Source organism: Rhinopithecus roxellana, chromosome 13, assembly GCF_007565055.1.
Source record: "Rhinopithecus roxellana isolate Shanxi Qingling chromosome 13, ASM756505v1, whole genome shotgun sequence".
Taxonomy (NCBI): domain Eukaryota; kingdom Metazoa; phylum Chordata; class Mammalia; order Primates; family Cercopithecidae; genus Rhinopithecus; species Rhinopithecus roxellana.
The window spans coordinates 101,709,779-101,731,349 of NC_044561.1; the positions used below are offsets into that span (position 1 = coordinate 101,709,779).

At 49.7% G+C, this 21,571-nt stretch overlaps 1 protein-coding gene across 5 annotated transcripts in view; it reads right to left on the bottom strand.

Moving 5' to 3' along the window:
• The window catches only part of LOC104674639 (tyrosine-protein phosphatase non-receptor type substrate 1), a 46,802-nt gene that overhangs the window by 19,611 nt on the left and 5,620 nt on the right, over positions 1-21,571 (bottom strand). For all 5 annotated transcript variants that reach the window (XM_010379027.2, XM_010379025.2, XM_030913930.1 and 2 more), the window contains exon 3: positions 5,641-5,994. In XM_010379027.2, the coding sequence (XP_010377329.2) occupies positions 5,641-5,994 (354 nt within the window). The remainder of the gene's footprint in view (positions 1-5,640; positions 5,995-21,571) is intronic.

Genomic DNA, 21,571 nt, shown 5'->3' on the forward strand with positions numbered 1-21,571 from the left:
TCTTCAGGTATTTATGAATTTACTTCACATTTTTCATTTTCTCCACAAATATTCCAGCAGGGGCTAATCTGTGCCGAGCGCTACATTTGGAAGGAAGGAATACTTTTCGGAATCTAGGGTCTTCTTTGGGGTCAGCTTTGGATAGATATTAAAGATCACCAAGTGTGGAGAAAGCCAAAGGGGTTAATTTCTTAATTATCAATAATTACACAGACACAGGGTGCCCAAGCAGGCAGAAGCACTTCCTGGGTCCTGAAAGCACACAAATGGCTGAATCAGAACGTGGGCTGTTTCTCCCTGCAGATGGGCCCTAAACGTGTCTCCAAATTGCTAATTATTACCCTGTACCTCCTATCACAATCACCAGGAAGCACATATCACCCATACTTGCATTTGTAAATATTAACTTGCTCCCTAACACCCGTCAAACATTTTGAGGGCACAGTAAGGAGGGTGTCACTTGAAGAAGTCAAGTCATCGAGGCCAGCAGCCTGGATGTCCCCACAGGGCTGAGGGGCTGCAATCAGTTCCCATTTATCCAGGGCTTCTCTGGAGCTGGACACTGGCTGCTCCCTCCATGCCCCTCAGCTATTTAATCCTCGTTCCATCTCTGTGAGGGGATCCTCGTGTGAGCCCCTTTTAGGACGAAGCTCAGAGAGGCCCAGGACCAAAAGTGGATACAAACCCCACCCTGGTAAGATGAGGGAGGTTGAATGCAAGCACAGAACCTGGTATGTAGCAGGTACTTAATAAATGACCCCTGGGCCTGTTATCAGGAGGTCTGGTCATTACTGCTTCTGAATCTACACATTTATCCTTTAGGCAGCAGAACAAAGCAGAGCAGAAACACCAAGAAAAGGCTCAAACCCTGCTCCCTGCAGCTCATGACAAACCCAAACGATAAAAGGAGCAGAAACCACCAAGTGAGGATTCTCTCCCCTTTTCTAAACAATCCCCTCAGGAAACAAGTTTGGCGAATTGGCTTTCAAAACACAAACAAGATCACAGGCGCCTCCCTCCAGAGGAGCCATTTACGGAAGCCGGAAGCATTTGAAAGGAGGAGGGAACAGATTCCTCTGTGACAGCTTGGTGTGTCGAGGCAGGGTGGGTTCTGGGGCCGAACTGGAAGGATTTGCTGGGATTCCGGCGGTTGTTTAGACACACACATTTTCAAGATAGAAGGTTCCCCCATCCTGAGGCTGGATCTGAGCAGGGCTTTGTCTGGGGCCCCTACCTTGGCCCCCGTAGGCCTGTATTATAAGGGGGGGTCTGGCCAGGCCACTGGGGCCTCCAAAGAGCTGTCCCGGGTACATGTTGTTCAAAAGCATCCACAGCCTGAAAAGCTGTTCTCCCATCTGGCACCACAGAGGACCGTCTTTTCCAACTTGTCCTCTGTGACCTCCGGGTGTCTATCCCAGGGATTCTTAGTCCTGGCTCTGTACTAGAATCTTCTGGATTAATTAAAAACTTTAGATGCCTGGGCCCATGTCAGGCCAATTGAAGAGGCATGTCTGTGGTAGAGCCTGGGATTGATTTCAAAGTTTCCCAGATGATCCTAAAGAGCAGCCAAGATTGAAAGCTACCTGAGCACACCCTAAGCACCATTTCTACTTGAGGGCTGGAGGAGCACTGACCCATCTGAGGTTGCATGGCTTCGGCATCACAGAGCTCACATCTGTTGAACATTGACTGCAGGCCAGGTGCTGCCCTAAGCACTCTACAGGATTTAACTCATTCGGCCCCAACTCCTGGTCTATGAGGCTGGTGTTATCACCTACAAGTGAGGACATTGAGGCCCATGGTGGTGGAGTGCCTTCTCCCAGGTCACAGAGCCAGGAGGTAGCAGAGCTGGGATGTGGCCCAGGCAGTTGGACTCTGGCCACGCTCTCCTAACCACAGTTCTGCAGGAGTTCAGGGACAACCTGAATACCGCCACCATTTAAGGCTCTGTGTACATCCCCTCCAATCCTCACAGAACCCCTGAGGGTTGGCAATCATCATCACCATTTCACAGACAGGGAAGCTGAGGACTCAAGGGAAGCCAGGATTCGCCCAAGATCACATGATCTTGGGAAAACCCCATTGCTTACTAAGGTCTATCATCTCCTCAGGCTCACCGCATCCTCATAACATCCTGGAAAGGTTGGTACCATTATCGACATTCTACACATGGGGAAACTGAGGCTCAGCAAGGGGAACTGGGTTGCCCAAGGTAACACATCTTAAAATAACACCTTGATGGCAGGGCACGGTGGCTCACACCTGTAATCCCAGCACTTTGGGAGGCTGAGGTGGGTGGATCACCTGAGGTCAGGAGTTCAGGACCAGCCTGGCCAACATGATGAAACACTATCTCTACTAAAAATACAAAAAAAAAAAAAAAAAATGCTGGTTGTGGTGGTGGGTGCTACTCGGGAGGCTGAAGCAGAATCACTTGAACCCAGGAGGTGGAGGTTTCAGTGAGCCAAGATGGCGCCATTGCACTCCAGCATGGGCAACAAGAGTGAAACTTCATCTCAAAAAAAATAAAATAACACCTTGATTTGGGGGTGTCTACTCTGCACTGGGTGATTTATACACAGGAACTCAAATCCTTTCTATTCTCCCAAAGGAGTCCCTGATTATCACCAAGGAGCAGCAGCAGGGCCACATCCTCATCCTGGCACTTTCTCCTTTTATAACAAGTACTATGAAGGAAGAGCCATTTCTTGCCCCTTTCACAGATAGGGACTCTGAGGCTCAGAGAGGAGACCTGTGTGGTGAGCAAGTGGGGGAGCCAAGGTTTGGTCCCCACCAGCCTGACTCACAGCCCCTGTCTCTATAACACTCAGCTATGCTTGTCAAAGTGTGGAGAAATGCTCCACCCTTCTCATTCCAAACTCTTGCAGTTCTATAGCAATAAGCATAGGCTGAGGCAGGAGAATTGCTTGAACCCAGAAGGTGGAGATTACAGTGAGCCGAGATCGTGCCACTGCACTCCAGTCTGATTCTACAGATGAGGAAACCGAGGGTGAGAAAAGCAAAGGCACTGTCTCCTCATCCCCCAAGTACCCAATGGGCATTTCCAGCATTCCCCAAGCTCTCGTGTCTATCAGTTGAGCAAGTGCCTGAACTTCATGAACCCTGACACTAACCACCACCTTCCCTTTTTCCCTTTGAGATCCTTGACTTCATGCAATTCTAGGGAGAAGCCTCCTGCCATGGCACCCAGATCTGGTTACCCTATAGCCATAAACTGAAGTCAGTGGGCTCCTGACAGCCTGAGGGGAGAATATAAACTCTTGCTCCAATGAGCCCCAAGCACCCACCAGGAAATGACTCATTTCCTTATCCTTAGTCCTCAGCACCATGAGTATGTGAGCATGTGGTCTGCTGGGCTGCAGGAGGCCCAACTCTGCTCCATGGATGCTGCTCAGTGATGTGCAGAGACCTGTCCTTTAGGAACAGGTTCCCATATCATGAGACATCTGCAGGACCTTTCTGATAGGGGCCAGTCCCTCCTACTCCCATAGGGTTTTGTTGTTTTGTTTTTTCTTTCTTTTTTTGAGACAGAGTCTTGCTCTGTCATCCAGGCTGGAGTACAGTGGCACAATCTCAGCTCACTGTAATCTCCACCTCCTGGGTTCGAGCAATTCTCCTGCCTCAGCCTATGCTTATTGCTATAGAACTGCAAGAGTTTGGAATGAGAAGGGTGGAGCATTTCTCCACACTTTGACAAGCATAGCTGAGTGTTACAGAGACAGGGGCTGTGAGTCAGGCTGGTGGGGACCAAACCGTGGCTCCCCTACTTGCTCACCACACAGGTCTCCTCTCTGAGCCTCAGAGTCCTTATCTGTAAAAGGGGCAAGAAATGGCTCTTCCTTCATAGTACTTGTTATAAAAGGAGAAAGTGCCAGGATGAGGATCTGGCTCAGTTGCTGCTCCCTGGCCTCCTCCCACCTCCCTCCTTTCTCATCCAGGGCATCATTTAGGCTGACAGCATAGCAAAGAGGAGTGAGCACTCTACTAGGAGTCAGCAGATTTGGGTCACACCTAGGCCACTTACTTGCTGTGACTGTCTAGGCACGGGATGCATCATCTGGGAACTTCAATGTCTCTTCCTATAATATCTGCACAATCAGGATAAAGCCACCCTCCCTGCCTATGTCCAGCAGTTGTGGGGAGACTTGATTGTTACAATGTCTAGGAGGGAAATTAGGCCATATCCACACACATTAAAACACACACCCCCTCTGATCAAGCAATGGCACTTCCAGTGGCCGTCTCCCGCCTGAGTAAGGTCACACATGTATAAGGTCATCCACTGCAGGACTGTTTTAATAGCTCAAGGTTGGGGACAACTTACATATCCAGCAATGGAAGACTGTAAAATAAATCTGACATTTCCATAAGCTGGAGTATTCTGTAGCTATTACACAATGCAGCAGGTCTCCATCCTGATATGAAATCTCAGTATCAAATGCTAAGGCTTACATTTGGGAGAGGTTTTCCAATCACCAATGAGTCTAACGGTCTGAATGTGAGTATTCTGAACCTTTAGGAAACTGATGAAAAGGAGAAGTGCTGGCTCCCTGCTTAGCGGTTCTGTTCAAGGAGATTTCAGTCAGCACCTGTGATGCACCAGGCTCTTCTATGGAAACAATGTCTAACACTGGGGCAGGAACGAGCCTTCCTGGAATCAGATGTGGGCTCTGGTCCAGATCCTGTCACCAACTGGTCCTGTGACTGTGGGCAAGGCCCCTGTCATCTCCTGACTTCAAGTTTCCACCTGTAACTGGGGGTTGGGCTGCATGGTCTGAGGGTCCTTCCTGCACTAATGTCCCAGGATCCGGAGTTAGAACAAGGATTCTGGGGCTCTGGCAGTAAATACAAAATGAGCATCTTTGCTGCCTTAACTGAGGAACCCAAAGTCACCTAGAAGGGAGACCTCCTCCCTGGGGTGAGGGACATTCTATAATGACCCAGCTTTGTTCAGAGCCTTTAGTGACTGCATGAATCAGTCCCTAAACCATACAAGGGTTTTTCTAAAAGACCCACAGAAAATGCCCAAACCTCTGGCTTCTCCTCTCACCAGGGCCATCAGATTAAACAGTAAATCTGTGCCTTTTAGGAATCTTCTCAATTGATGTTTGGTGATGAAATAAAGGAAAGCACATCCTCGCTGCTCCCTGCCCTGGGTGGATTCTTATTGGAAGGGATGAGAACACAAGCTTGGTGAAGCCTGGCACACAGCAGGTTCTCAGGGAGTGCCTGTTGCATAGAGGAGACTCAGCCACACTGAGGGGGAGTGCTCCCTGGAGGCAGCAGGTGAGCTCTGGCCCTGTGCCTGGGCAAGTCACTCTATCTGTCAGTTCCCTCATCTGTGGAACCAAAGGGCTGGGCCCGATTGGAAGAGGCCAGGGCTACAGAGCTGGGCAGATGAAGGATGCAGATGTTCCCACCCTTTACCAGCCGTGGAGCCCTGAGCAAATAGCATGACATCTCCAGGCCTCAACTTCCCTTATCTGTAAAAGGGGGAGACATTAATTCATGAAAAGGAGCACCCACCACCACACTTGATTGTTGCTCAAAGAATGGAGAGTGTTATTATTGAGTTATTGTCACACACCAGGGGATGAAGGAGGCCCGCGATGTACTCACCACGCACAGAGAGCTCAGTGCCTGCTCCAGACTTCAACTCCACGTCGGGGCTCCCTTTCCGGAACTTCACACAGTAGTAGGTGCCGGCATCTGCTGGGGTGATGTTACTGATGCGGATGGAAAAGTCCATGTTGTTTCTCTTTGTGAGGTCTGAAAGAGGTGTTACCCGGGGGAAGTGGCCTTCTTTCTGATGGTAGATTAATTCCCGGCCTGGTCCAGCTCCTCTGAACCACTGGATGGGCCCCACAGGGATCAGGGAGGTCACAGTGCAGTTCAGAGTGGCCGAATCTCCAGCTGCGACTGACACGGACTTCTCAGGCTGAATCACCTGCAGCTCCTCCTCACCCAACACTCCTGGAAAGGAGCACAAAGCAGTCATTTTTTTTTTTTTCATCCTTACATGATCCTCTGTGTTGCCTCAAGTGTTTATCAATGACTTTCATCGACAGGGTGCACACCAGGAGCAGGCTGTGAGGTCAGTATACTGTGTGTATTATCTCATTTAACCTTCACAACAAACCTGCAACATGAACCTATATTCTAAGTGGGGACACTGAGGCACAGAAAGCTAAGTGACATGGCAGAGAGTGGGTTTGAATGCTTGGAACCTCTCTGGAAGAGTCACATCTGAGCTGGGCTCTCTAATTCCAATCTGAATGAGCCAGAAGGGAGCCTGGTGTTCCAGACAGAGGCAACAGGCTGGGCAAAGTCTCAGAGAAGGGACCTGGCACATGTGGGGCTCTACAAGGCATTAGATTCTGTTTCCGACCTGGTCCAGGATGCAGGCCCCGAGAAGGGAGGCTGTACTCAGTGGTTTGGGCAGTAGGAGAATGTGGTTTGAGTTCTGGATCAGTGGCCTACAGCTGTGTCCTTGGGCCACCACTCAGGTGACTAAGAATATCCAATGTAGACTCATGCCAGTGTGTTTGAGTCCCCGCCTGGAGCCCAGGACTGAGCCTGGCTAGCAAAGTGCCACACAAATGCAAGAGCTGCCCTTAGTTTGCCCTTACTGCTCTCGGCCTTGGTTTCGTCATCTGTAAAACAGTTACTATGACCCCACCTCGATGGATCTCTGGGAGGATAAAACAAGCCAAGGCTGGGGACAGTGTCCAAATGCAGCATCTGGTTTTTAGAGTCATCAGACCTAGTTTAAAACCTGGCTTGCCCTTTGTTCTTGTGGGACCATAGTTTATCCATCGCTTTTGAGTCTCAGCTTTCTTATCTACAGGATGGGTAGAACACCCCCAAGGCCTCTGCTTCGTTCTGAAAAGAAAACAAGATCACACATAGAAGTCACTTAGCCGGGAGCCGGGCACTGAGGAAGATGTTGTTACTATACACTGATGAACAAGGCGGCGGCTGTAGCTCAAACTTCACTCTCACCAACACCTGCTGATGCCCTGTGACCCAGGCCTCAATGTGATGGGGACACACTGGAGCTGGACCCAGTCCAGGCCTCAAGGGCTCCCAAATGTGTAGCTGGAAGGAGTTGTAGAGGTCAGCTGCAGGAGCCTGAGCTCCAGTCAGAGACACTGGGGCACACAAGACAGGGACCCTGGGTGGAGAGACTGGGGTGCAGGGGAGAGAGCCCAGATAGGAAGAGGAAGGCAGGATGAGGTTGTCATGAGATGCGTTGAAGATGCTTAGGGACCGAGTGAGAACAGTTCAGAGCAAGGCACAGCCAGGGCCTTGATTCTGAACAAGGTGAGGTACAAGAAAAAAAAAAAAAAGAAAGGCCGGACGCGGTGGCTCACGCCTGTAATCCCAGCACTTTGGGAGGCTGAGGCGGGCAGATCACGAGGCCAAGAGATCGAGACTATCCTGGCTAACATGGTGAAACCCCGTCTCTACTAAAAACACAAAATAAATTAGCCGGGCGCGGTGGCCGGCGCCTGTAGTCCCAGCTACTCGGGAGGCTAAGGCAGAAGAATGGCATGAACCTGGGAGGCAGAGCTGGCAGCGAGCTGAGACCACGCCACTGCACTCCAGTCTGGGTGACAGAGTGAGACTCCGTCTCAAAAAAAAAAAAAAAGACAGATCATGATCATAAAGACCTCAGAGAAACACATGCCTAAGAGCTAGAATGGGGGAGAAGGAGAGAATGAGGTAGACAGAGGAGTGGCAGCTACCTGGTGTGCAGGTGACAGGTGACTTGGGGCTCCAGTTGGACTCTCCACTGACCTTGTCCTGCCCTGACCTGGGCCACCTTTGCCTTGTACATCAGACAAGGCTGCGGCAGATGTCCAGAGCAGCCCCTCTGGCTCTGGCTGGGCAGGAGAGAGACCCTGTGAATTTGCCCAGCAACCCATGGCCTGGCACCACCCCAGTGGCAGGGGCAGGGCAGCCAGGGAAAGAGGCTCACAGACCCCTATCTGCCCTCACTGCAGCAAGCCCAGGGCTATCTGCCCATTGTCCTGCCTCTTTCTCCCATTCCCAGCCTCACCCAGTCTTGACTGCAAGGGATCACCCTTGGGGCCCAGTTCTCATGGCAGGTGAGTGGAGTCTCAGAGTACCTAAGACCACTTCACCTGCTCTGGGTGTAAATATGACCATTTCGACTTTATTTTCCTGACCAATCACTTAAGACCTCAACTGCTTTTATTGTCAGGAAGTCCAGCTTCTCATTTCATTTCCATTTGAAGTTGAACATGGCAAGATCTTCATGGCACAGGAGAAAAAAACAGAACCCACAGTGGAGAGAGGCCTAGCCAGCATCAGACAGCCTGGGAGGGGTGAGGCTGGTGGCCAGATGTGTGGGAGGCCCATCCAGGCAGGGACATCAGAGGCAGCACCAGCAGCTGCCAGCAGCACTGAGCTAGGAACTTTCCCAGTAGGTCTGTATTTCAGCCTCGAGACTGGACCAACTGGAAAGGCTGCCTTGAGGAAGCACATCCGCTGGGGCCAGTAGGCCTGGGCGACAGCATGGCTCCCGCCTTAGCCACCTCTGTACCCACCTTCCCTGGACCCCCATTCCATCATCCATAAAGTGGGGTTCTGGCATCCACCCCAGCACAGTCATGAGGACCCCAACACGGTGGTAAGACTGCTGCATAGGTGCTGGGTAAGTTTTAATTCTCATTCTCGTTATCATCACATAGCTGTATTATTCATATATTTGATTTTCTCTGGATTGTCACATTCCCAATAGTAGGATGTAGGATCCACAAGGCACTGTTTTCAACCTCCTGCCTAAAACAGTGTCATCGATAAAAATATGCAGAATGAATGCCATAACGAATGAAGGAAGGATTTCGTCTGCTCCATGACCCTGGGCAAATCTCCTCTCTCTTCATGTGTTAAATGGAGTTGATACTGGCATATCTAGGAGAGGGTGCAGGCCTGGAGCCTGGGACTGAGCCTGGCTTGCAGTTATTATTATCCTTATCAATAACACCACACGGGGCTGTGAGTCAGCAGTTGGTGAGGGAGCAGGAGGCGCAGGAGAGGCTGCGGAGTCAGGCGTGCAGCATGTTGGAGCAGGGCTATTCTTGTGGTGCAGCCGGAGGCCTGTAATCACACCCCAGGCAGGCGACAATAAAATCTGGAGTTGTGTAGGGTTGGCTCCCCCATTTTTTTTTTTTAGCTCCTCTCAAGCTCTCTCCACCAACTGCAGCCAGATTTAGGCGGCTTAATTAATTAGCTAGTGTTTATAAAGCGTTTGAAGAATTTTAAAAGTGCGACGTAAGTGCCAAATATTATTTTAATCTGTGTATGTGTGTGTTTTTTTCCAGTAGAGAGGTTTTTTATTTTTTTTTTTCCTTGCTTGCTTTCTTTTTCTCTGCAGGTTCTGTTCTGAGAATCAGGCTTGTTAAAAATCACTCCTGGTTCTGGGTCTGGGGTCACTTGCTGGCCAAATTATTTCCTGCTCTCTCTCGCCCGCCTGGCAGAGGACGCAACTGTCCAGGGGCCTGAACCGTCTCAGGGAGAGGAGGGCGGCTGGGCAGGCATTCCCACGCACTGCCGGTGGGAGTGGAAATTGGAACATCCTTTCGGGAAAGCAGCTTGGCAGGATGAACCAAAGGTGTGAAATCTGTTCACCAGCCTTTGCTGGGCTGCGCCCTGAGGACGTGACCCCAGATATGGAGTAGGTTTCCTGTATAACGATCTTAAAGATGTTGGAAAAAGCCCAGACAGTCAACGATAGGGGATGGTTAAGTGAATTACGGCCTATCCCCTATGTGGAATTACAGGCAGCTGTAACAAGCCATTACCATGAAAACGGCGGTCATATAGAAATTTTCATGGCATCATTTTAAATAATATTGTGTTTATGCAAATAAAACCTGTTCACTGCAAGGCATTTAGAGAAAATAAAGAAGTATGAAAACAAAGTAATAATCTCACATCACACTATCAAAGATAACTGCAATCAACATTTTGATGTAGTGAAAATACGAGTGAAGAAAAACAATCTAACATCATACCTTTAGGTAACCAAGAATACGTGCAGACATTCTGCTTTGCATTCACTTAAGTGTTTGCATGAAAATAAAAAATTGAAAATATCCTAATATCCCAGGAAAGGAGATTGGCTGATCCCATTACAGTGAATCCACTTTCACAGATATAGGCCAAGTCTATAGCCATGAAAATGATGGTACAGAATTACAATGGAAATGTGTTACAAGATCAGAGTCTGTTACCAAGTGGTAGATCCGGTGTGATCCCAAACTCCCAGTTTTGGGCAAAAACATGATATTAAAGAGTAGCCATGATTATTTTGAGTGGTAGATTTACATGGAATTTTGCTCTTGCTTACATTTTCTGTTTGCACTTCTTTCGTAAGAAAAAAAGATGAAGAAAATCTATACTCTCTGTATGATCATGACTTTGTAAAATAAAACTATATATAAACAACTGGAGGGTATTAAACGAAGCTATAAAATGTAACTCTCTTTGGATCATGAATCTAAACTTCATGAGGTTTTTCTCTTTTTTTCCCCTCCTACTTTGGGCATTTTTCAGCTTCTCTAAATTGGATGAACACAAAAGAATATTTATAGCACCTCATTTTGTTTTTTAAAAAACCTGTACATGTAATGATGTATGTTACCATATGTGTACTGTTTGAATGAACCTCTCCTCAAGGGATTTAGTCTGTTTTGTTCACTGCTGTTTCCCCAGCTCCTGCTACTGTGGTTGGCACAGTGTAGATGCTCAATAAATATTTGTTGATTGGTCAATCGCATGTCTAGAGAAAAAGGTTTGCAAGGACGATGGGTTAAACATGGCACTGTTGTGGTGTGTTACACCTGGGAAATGGGACTGAGGTAGGATGGGGGTTGGCAGGTTTTCTTATTGCTTTATAATAAATCATATGTTGTATTTTTTTACAGTGAACATTTATTGGTTTTGGAAAAAAGTTAAAGTAATGAAACAAAACACAAGAACATGTTTTCTAAGGGGAGAAGTCAGCACAGTGGGTGGTCACCATGCTTGTTGTAAGAGGAACTCAGTGCCCACAGCAAGGGCGGTCAGTGCTGCATTCTGGATCCTTCCGTGTGCCAGGCCCTGAGCTAAGGGCTGTGAAATGGCTGTGTCCCTGGACTCATGGAGCTTCCACCCTCGAAGGCAAAGATGGATTTCAAAGAAATCAGTCAAATGATTACATCTGGAATATACCTAACCCCCTTGGGCAAGAGGCTCCTGCTGGCATCTTAGATCTCATCTCCCGGCCCCTTGCTGTGACCTGCTTCTCCCGCCACATCTCCTTTCTCTTCTTTGAACTGGCCAAGGATGGTGCGACCACCTGCATCGAATGCCACTGAGAGATGCAGTCAGATGAGGGCTGAGAACTGACCACTGCGACTTAGAAAATGTATTTGATTTCTTAAAAAAAAATGTTCATGTGTGTGGCTTTTCAGATTAAAAGATGAAAATAATTTTCATAAAGAGTAAAAAAACTATGCATAGTCACTTTTCTTTTCTTTTTTTTTTTTTTTGAGACAAAGTCTCACTCTTGTCACCCAGTCTGGAGTGCAATGGTGCGATCTCGGCTCACTGCAACCTCCACCTCCCAGGTTCAAGTGATTCTCCTGCCTCAGCCTCCCGAGTAGCTGGGGTTACAGGCACCTGCCACATCGCCCAGCTAATTTTTGTATTTTTAGTAGAGATGGGGTTTCACCATGTTGGCCAGGCTGGTCTCAAACTCCTGACCTCAGGTGATCTGCCCACCTCAGCCTCCCAAAGTGCTGGGATTACAGGTGTGAGCCACTGCGCCCGGCCCACATAGATGCTTTTTCTAATAGAAAAAATATCAACTTAGAACTGAAGCTTGAGGCGGGGGTGGGGAGGGCTGCCTTGCCCTGGGGTGTGAGTCTTCCAGAAGCCTGTCTCATGGGGCAGGGAGAATGAAGCTAACAAGCACATTTCCCAAGAGCTAGCCTTGCCCAGGTGCTCACTGCCATTGCATGGGAGCTTGCCCATCCCCTGGAAGCAGGGGGCCACCACAGCAGGAGTCACAGGGACAGGCTGGAGGCCACCTGTTTGGATTCTTTGTAGATTCTTTGTTTGTACTCAAGGATGGCCAGGGCCTGGGAGGCTACGGCTGGAGCTCTGGCAGTGCACAGGGCTCAGCATTCTAGAGTGGCTGCAGTGATACCCGGCTCCCTTCTTCCCTCACCATTATTGTTATTCACCATCCTCAGAAGGCTGCGATTTTCTGCCCCACACTTATAGCAGCTCCTCATCAGGGGCTGCCTCTACTATCTTCTGGGTGTGACTTAATGCTGTGTGCAAGAGTATGCAGTGCAAGAGTGTGCATTAAAGAGGGTGCTCACAGGATGTAGAACAGGACCTTGCAATAGCACATGTGAACATAAATGTGCATTAAAGTGGATGCATACAGGATGTAATAAAGGGCTATGCAGAGAACATGTGAACATTAAGTGTGCATTAAAGTGGATGTACACAGGATGTAGTACAGGGCTGTGCAATAGAACATGTGAATATGAATGTGCTGAGTATGCATAAGAGTATGCACATGAGAACACATGTGTACATACATGTATGAGTGTACAGAGCATAAGCATCTGCACGCGCATGTACACATGGGTGGGCACAAGGAGGAGTGTGAAAGAGACGGTGCCTGTGTGCCGGAATATGTCAGAGTGCAGCACAGGAGTGTGTCTGAATGGGGGGCTAGGGATCATGGGTGTGGGCATGTGAATTGTGTGCAGGAGAGTGTCTGAATCATGGTGGCCTGGGCATGTGTGGGAGGGTGTGAGTGTGTGGGAGGGTGATGCAGGAGCGGCATGCACGTGAGTGTGGTGTGTATGTGTGTGTAGAGGGTGTGCGTGTGGGGGTGGCACGTGTGTGACAGAGTGGTGAATGCGTAAATGTGATTGTGAGGGTATGCGCACTGACAAGCAGGGAGGTATGCACATGCCACTATTTGTGTGCACCCCAGGTGTCCGTGCGCCCGTGTTTGGGAATGTGTCCAGCTGGGAATGTGCCTGGCATAGATGAGGTTGCTGTGTAAGTTTCCACAAGCACAAGGGTGATGGAGGATGTGAGAAGACACACTTCCCTCAAGTCTGCCATGGGCTCCTGGTGGTCAACACCCTGTGTGGTATCTGTCTAGGGTCCTGCCCTTGATAGGAGGTACTAACCTTTCTAGAGCACCTACTTACTATGTGCTGGCCACAGGGCACAGCAGTGAACAGGCCAGCCCAGAACCATCTGCTGGAGCCCATGACCCCATGCAGGGAGGCAAAAGGTAGCTGGGGCTGCATTCGTGGTCGGGGCTGCACCAGTGGATGGCTGCATGGATGCCGCAGTTCCCAAGAAGAGACCTTGGGCATCCAACAGCCATGACTACACAGTGATTTCCTCTGGAGTCAGAATGATTCATTCATGCCCTCTCAAACCTCACTCTGCTGCCAGACCCTGTCCTAAATACCATAGAAAACAGAGCTAAATAAGACAGGCCCTTGCCCTTGAGAATATCTTAGCATGTGGGGCCATCCTGGACATGAGCAATGACCACAAACATGGTGATCAGTGTTGCAAGAGAGGTCTGGGGATGGGGTTCTGGAAGAGTGAAACCCAGGAAGACTTCCTGAAGCTGGTGGCCCCTGAACTAGGTCTTAAACGCTGACAGAGGCTGGGGTGAAGGAAGGCATTCCAAGAGGAGGTAACCACATGAGCAAAGATGCAGAGGTGACAGGACTCAGGGTAGAGTCCATGGAACATGCTCACTGGCTATAAGGAAGCTGAGATGGGGAGGACCTGGGACTGGGCTGACCTAGCACCCTGAAGGATGGTTTCGGTTGCCCATCTGAAGAACAGGCCAGCACTGGGAGCATTCTGCCGGCACCACTGGATACACCCGTTGGGCAGGGACAAAGCAGGTGCTGTGGTAGAAACTGCTACCTGCATTGAAGTCACCAAAAATGGGGATGCATGTGGCCTGGTAAATGAGCCGAGGGCTGGCCCAGGGGCTCAGGGTCCCCACTCCTTCACCCTTGCCCTGGGTAGCTCTGAGAACTCAGTGCTGTGCCATATCCCTGCAAGGAAGGGGCAGACTCTGGTGGCCCCTTCCATGCAGTAGATAAACTAAGGTGGTAAGACCGTCCGGAGCTCAGGCTCTGGGGCCAGATGACCTTTATGTCTTGTCTCTAGCAGGGTGATTGGCAAAGAGGCTTTTCTCTAAGCCTCTGTTTCCTCACCTGTAAACAGGAAATGCAGCTCCCTCCCTCCCCAGGTCAGATGCTCTGTAGTTAGAAGTGCTGGACTGAAAATGAGACATTTCCTGGACTCCCTTTCATCCACGTCCCACAACCCATCTGTTAGTAGATCCTGCTGGCTCAACTTCTAATACATGGCCAGACCCTGACCTCTTCTTACCACCCTGACTGAACCTCCACGCTGACCTCCCTGCCTCTGCCTTACCTCTCTACCAGCCACGTTCCCCCAGCAGCCAGAGGAGCCTCTAAAACCTAAGTCAAGTGACATTCCTCCTTCGTGCAAAACCCTCCCACAGTCCCCACTGCACTCAGAGTGAAATCCAGAATTTTTACAGTGGACCCAGGGGCCTACAGCCTTGTTCTTCCCAATTGTACCGGATTCTCCACTCACCACATGGCCTTTGCACTCACCATTGCTTCTGCCTGGCACTTTCATCCCTAGATATCTACATGTCTGGCTCCCTCCCCTCCCTCAGGCCTATCTGAGAGGCCTTCCTTGGCCATTCTGTCTAAAATATTATCCACTTCAATGTCCCCGGCTCTGCTTAATTGTTCTGTATATCGTCCCCACTCAAAAAACTACGCATTTCCTTGTTAATTTTTTTAAAAGTGCTCATTTCCCTATCATAGACTCTTATAAGTCCTTTGAGAGCAGGAACTGAGTTTTCTTCCCTAGGGTTGGAGCAGTGCCTGGCACTGGTTGAAAGTATGTTTTGATTTGGATTCCAACTCTGCTACCCATGAGACTCCAGGAAATGTCTCACCCTCTCTGGACCTCTGGCTCTTTATCTGCAGAAGGGGTCTCATGATGATGATGATGATGATGATGATGATGATGATGATGATGATGATACTAGGGTTGTTCTGAGAATGAAACGGGCTAGCGTGCCTGGCACAGAGTAAGTACTCAATGCAGAGCAGCTGTCACCATGCAGATGGGTGTCTAAAGATGAAGGGGGCGACAGATGACCACGTCCTTAAGCCTGAGAGGCTCAGGATCCTCTCCGAGGGAAAAGCAGCTCTGCCTCAACGCATGCATGAGGTGAGCAGGCTGAGCACACTGCTGGCAAGGAGTCAGGGGGGACAGGCAGTGCTGGGAGCCCTATGGAGCATTTGCTGGGTTCAGATGGAACCTGGAGGTGATGAAGCGATGCTTGCAGTGTGACCCTGTTTGCAAAGTGGCAGGAAAAGAACTGCAAATCTGTGTAAATATCCTTTAGACTTAACAGGCTTTTGGGGGACCAGCAGAGGCTGGAAGAGCAGGTAGAGGACATTGACATCTACTAGGCTTGGTGCCTTGACAACCTAAGGACCTTCTTTCCTTCTCCCCATTTTGCAGAGGAAAAAACCGAGACCTGGAAAGGCTGAGAGCTTGGGAGGTTCTCCCAACCTCCAAGCCCTAACCATTGCCCTGAGACAGGCCCTGCTGCTGCACAGTTACACTTTCATGGGGGCAATACATGGGCTAGGCCAGATAACCAGAAGCCTTCATTTAGCCCTCAGGACATTCCAGCCCAGAGTGGCAGGTGCTATTGTCACTATCCCCTCCTACAGATGAGGAAGCAGAGCCTGGAGAGGCAGGTAAGTGGCAGAGGTGGGATTCCAACACTAGAGCCTGGAGCCACCCCATGCAATCGCTTCTCCCTGCGACAGGTTCCCTCCAGTTCGGCCTTCTGGATTCTCAGGTTGCCAAGGATGCACACACATTTTCCCAGCTGAGATAAAGGGCCCCTTAAAAGCGACACGCATTTATTAAACGACATTTGCCAGGGTTTCAGCACACTGCCGGCAGCAGTCAGTCTCTGGACTGACGGGATTTTTCCCCAAGCTGACACTATTCACTGATTCCTTTTATAGAGCATTTTGCAGCTTGCAAAAGCACTTTCCACGGCTCTTAATTCCTTAACCCTCAATAGTCACCCATTTGGGAGGAAATAACGTTAGCAGTTCCATTTTGCAGATGGGGAAACGGAGGTTCAGAGCTGGGAAGACACCTGCCCCAGAGTACACAGCCAGTGAGCGGCACATGCTGGACTCCAATTCAGGAATGCGCCCCAAAGCAGAAGCCCCTCCATGGCCTCTCCTGCCAGAGGAGTCTGTGGAGTCATCAGTACAAAGGGCCAGGAGGGCATGCAGGCTAGAGCATCAGGGCTGGAAGGGACCTGCAAGAGAGGAGCCAAGCCGAGCCCCCTGGTCACAGAAGGAGAAACTGAGGCTGAGGGGGCAGAAGAGTGGGGAGTGGGTTTCAGGTCTCCCTGCTGGCAAAAGATGGAGCGGGGACTCCACCAGCTTTCAAAATTCCCAAACCATAAAATGATGACAATCACATAACAGCAGTAACAATAGCTAATAAGCGCCGATGCTGCCCAGAGCAAGACAGGCCTCATGGAACCTCTGCAGGAACCCAGTAAGACAGGGCTGTTACCACTCCCATTTCACAGAGGACCAGATGTGAAGCTTTGGGAGGTACAACCATTTGGCCAAGGTCACAGGGCTGCCAAGCAGTCTGATTCCACCTCCCTCTGTCCTAACCCCTACCCCGCACCAGACTGCCTCATGCGGTGACCCTCTGGAGGAGGCTAACCTCAAGGTGGGGCCTCCAAGCCAACCCCCAGCCTAGAGTGCAGCACTAATTACGTCACGTTTCATGGTTTGCAGCACCTGATCATTCATCATGGTGTCTAAAGTGGGGCAAGCAGTTTGTATAGCCAGAATTTTAAGTACGAATTCTGGGGTTTCCTGCCTGCCTCCTCCTATCCCTCCTGGCATTGATATCTTTGTGCTTCCTGATATCTTAGGGTTCTTTATGACAGCTTGATGGGCAGGGAATTGTGGTATGATCCTGGCTCTGGCCACAGAGGTGGGACTGTGTGGTAGTTAGGGAATAAGCTTTGCTTGTACAACCTCATAACTCCAAGCCTGCTCTTTAAAAGGGGGCTTTTAGTACCCACCTTGTTCTTTCATTCAATCAGTATCTTTTAACCCACCTACTCTGTGTCAGGCCCGGTGCTGAGGTCCTGGGAGGCCCGACGGTGAGCAAGAGACACAGCCCATCTCTCATGCAACTTATATCCTAGTGGGGGAGATAGGGCTGAAATAATGTAACGAATTAATATAGAAATAGCTAGGAGCACTAGGCAACAGGCAGATTTGGCCCAGTGATAGAAAATCACAAGCGAGAACCTCTTTTGGAATGGGATGGTTGGGAAAGCATCCAAGGAAAGGAGGTGGCACCTGAGACCCAAAGGAAGCAAAGACCAGGCAAGATGTTCCCGTAGAAGAGACAACCGGTGCAAAGGTCCTGGGGTGGGAAAGAACCTGGTGAAGGGCCAGAAAGGAGGCTGCCAAGGCTGAAGCCCAGGGAGGAAGGAGAGTGGTCAGAGGTGAGGATGAAGAGACAGACATGGTCCAGAAATGCCATGCGGTAAGGACTTTGATTTTCTACTAAGGGTGGTGGGAACCACCGAAAAATATTTCAGCAGAACCAAAGATGACTTGATTCACTCCAGCTGCTATGGGTGAAGGGCCTGAAGGGTGCAAGGGTGGCCGTGGAAAGCAGCCAATGGGGATGCTGCAGCATTCAGGGGCCTAAATCCTAGCTCTGCACATAAAAGCTTGGGCAAGTCACTTTACCTCTCTGAGTCTCAGTTTCTTCATCTGTCCAATGGGTTAATGGTATTTCCTATCTTACAGAACTGTGGTGAGAATTAAATGAGAGAATGCATAATGATCCTGTCACAAGCCAGACATGCTCCATGTCAGGTGCTCAACGAGCCACATCCTGCTGGTCTGGCCCTGACCCCTGCTCACTCCCCCACCTCTTCTCCTTTCACTCCAGCCCCACTGGCCTCTTTGCAATTCCTGGAACATACAAGCTCATTCCTGCCTCAGGGCCTTTGCACCTGCCATTCCTCCCACATGGAGGGCTCTTTTCCTGCTATCCCCGTGGCTACTGGCTACTCCTCCATTTTCTTTTCTTTTTTTTTGGGACAGAGTCTTGCTCTGTCACCCAGGCTGGAGTGCAATCTCGGCTCACTGCAACCTCTGCTTCCTGGGGCCAAGCAATTCACCTGCTGTAGCCTCCAGAGTAGCTGGGATTACAGGCACATGCCATCATGCCCGGCTAATTTTTGTATGTTTAGTGGAGATGGGGTTTCGCCATGTTGGCCTGGCTGGTCTCAAACTCCTAACCTCAGGTGATCTGCCCAGCTCAGCCTCCCAAAGTGCTGGGATTACAGGTGTGAGCCACCGTGCCCAGCCTTACTTCTCCATTTTCTTGAGGCCTGTGCTCTTTAGAGCAGCCCTCTCTCTGTCCTAACCTTCTCCTTTCCTTCCTCCTGCTTTTCTCCCCAGCTACGTGGCATCATTTGTTTACCTGGGTGTATTTTTTTCTTCCTCACTAGAATGTCCGCTGCACGAGAGCAGGTGTTTTTGTCTGTCTTGTTCACATTTGTATCCTCCAAGCACCTAGAGCCCTCCCTGGCACATAGTAGATGCTCAAAAATATTTGTTGAATGAATATTTACAATTAAAATGACCCTAATAATGACTGCAAAGTGGTTAAGGGTAAAGTGAGGAGTGGAGCCTGGCTTTACCTCTCACTGGCTGTGTGGCCTAAGGATGAGCCCCACTTGGCCTTGGGAAGCCTCAGTTTCCTTATCTGTAAAGTGGGGATGAAGGACCATACTGTTTGGCTCGTGGTGAGGGTCAGACAACAGTTCACGGGAAGGGATGTGGAGAGAGTATGGGTGGGTGAAATGACACCTCATGTCTAGCACTCGCTTTATGATACTCCCCGGTTCTCCTCTCCCCAGCAAAAATAGGGGCAGGGGACAAGCATGGTAGAGAGTTGATCAGTGTCAAAGCTGAGGCTCATTACATCATTCCTTCTCATTTTGCATATGTTTGAAATTTTCCAAAATAAAAAGATAAGGAAGAGCTAACACATGTTCAAGGCTCAGCCTGTGCCGAGCACATCGTGTACCGAGTATTTCTTCCACCACAGGCTTCCATTTCTGGAGAACACCGATGGTCGGCCTGAAGAATGGAACTGTAGAAACGGCGCTGGTATCACCGCCCACCTGCTCCAGCCGTCCCTCCTGGCTGGGAGGCCCATCGCTCACTCCCGGCTTCCAATCTCCCTCCTGATCCGAGCACCTGATCTCCTTGGGCTCTTGGCGCTAATCTGCAGCCATCTAACACCCTGCGCCCCCGAATGAATGTGCCAGGAAATCTTACAGACACAAAGAACCAATTCTGCAGCGTTTCCAACTTCCACCTCAGCTGTTTTGCATCTCTCTGGACCGAGGGCCTGGCAAGACACCTGGCAGGGAAAATCTATCTCATGGAGGGCTTCATCAGAATAACCACCCCAGGAACACCCGAAGTTTACAGGAAAGCAGATTCAGCTGTGAAAATAGATGCTTCCTTCTCTAGTATGGGGACAGGGACGCACCTTGGGGACACACACTGCCCCCACCTCATAGGAAGGTGCACTGATAGAAATATGAGAGGAGGCCGGGTGCGGTGGCTCATGCCTGTAATCTCAGCACTTTGGGAGGCCGAGGCGGGCGGATCACTTGAGGTCAGGAGTTCGAGACCAGTCTGACCAATATGGTGAAACCCAGTCTCTACTGAAAATACAAAAATTAGCCGGGTGTGGTGGTGTGCATCTGTAGTCCCAGCTCCTGGGGAGGCAGAGATAGGAGAATTGCTTGGACCCAGGAGGCAGAGGCTGTAGTGAGCCTAGATCGCACCACTGCACTCCAGCCTGGGCGATGAAGTGAGACTCCATCTCAGAAAAAAACAAAAAACAAAAAAACAAAAAAAAAAACAAAAACAAAACGAGAGCATCACTAAGGGAGCAGGGTGCCATCACACCTGGGCCTCAGTTTCCCTACCTGTCAAGCAAGCCTCAGTGATGGCTAAGGAATGGCACAACAGTTAACCACATAGGCTCTGTGATTAAGCTGACAGTGGTTATCCAAATCCAGCACTTACTGTGTGGCCTTGGGCAAGCTGCTTCACCATTCAGAGCCTCAGTTTCCTCGCTGATCGAATGGGTCCGAAGATACCGATGCGTATCACCAGGTGGCTGTGAGCACCACTAGGGTCGCACACACCAAGTGCTGAGCCCAGGAAGCAGAGAACCCAGATGGTTCCTATAAGTATTACTTTAGTGTTTTCCCACAGAATTCGGGATCCTGTCAGATTTCTGGCTGAAACAGTGGAAAGTTCTAGCACAGCCCAGTTTTTAAAAGCCTTGGCCTGGACCACAGGAGGCTTGGCATTCCAGCGGGCCTTGCCATGGATCTCCTGCGTGGGCTCAGCCAGTTTTTTTCTCTCTGTTCTTTTGGCCGCACAATAAGGCACTGGATGAAAGCACAGAGGGCTCTCTCAGGCCCCCTATGGCTTTGCAGGTCCGGGAATCCACAACTGCAGACCTGTGGATCCAGACAGAGACACCTAGAGGCAGGCTGTGCCCACAGCGCTCAGTCCCTAGTAACAGGCAATTAAATCACTCTAGCCTGGGTTTCTACTCAACTTGTCCATCCCCCAACAGCATAAAAGCTGGGCGGTGCGGTGGCTCACGCCTGCAATCCCAGCACTTTGGGAGGCGGATCACCTGGGGTCGGGAGTTCGAGACCAGCCTGACCAACATGGAGAAACCTCATCTCTACTAAAAATACAAAATTAGCCAGGCGTGGTGGTGCATCCCTGTAATCCCAGCTACTCGGGAGCCTGAGGCAGGAGAATTGCTTGAACTCGGGAGGCGGAGGTTGTGGTTGAGCCGAGATCGCACCATTGCACTCCAGCCTGGGCAACAAGAGCAAAACTCCATCCAAAAAAAAAAAAAAAAAAAAGCTACAAGGAAGATATCAAGCTGAAGGACATTTGTTCACAGAACAGCCTTTGCTGTTTTTTAAGTACCCCCTATGTGTAAGCAACTGTGCTAGATGCTTTATGAAAATCCATCCCAATGTTATAAATGAGGAATCAAAACAGAATAAAGCCATGCTAATTACAACACTGGTTAATATGTACTGAGTGCTTACTACATACAAGGCATGGCTTCCAGCATTACACATGCATTAATTAACTTAATCCTTGCAATAGAGTGGCTAATACCATTCCTCTTCTACAGATGAGCAAAATAAAACACAGATTTCTGCAAATTGTTCAAGTCAGTAGCAGGGTTCAGATCAACACCCAGGGGTCTTAGCACTGTCTTAGCACTATGCTAG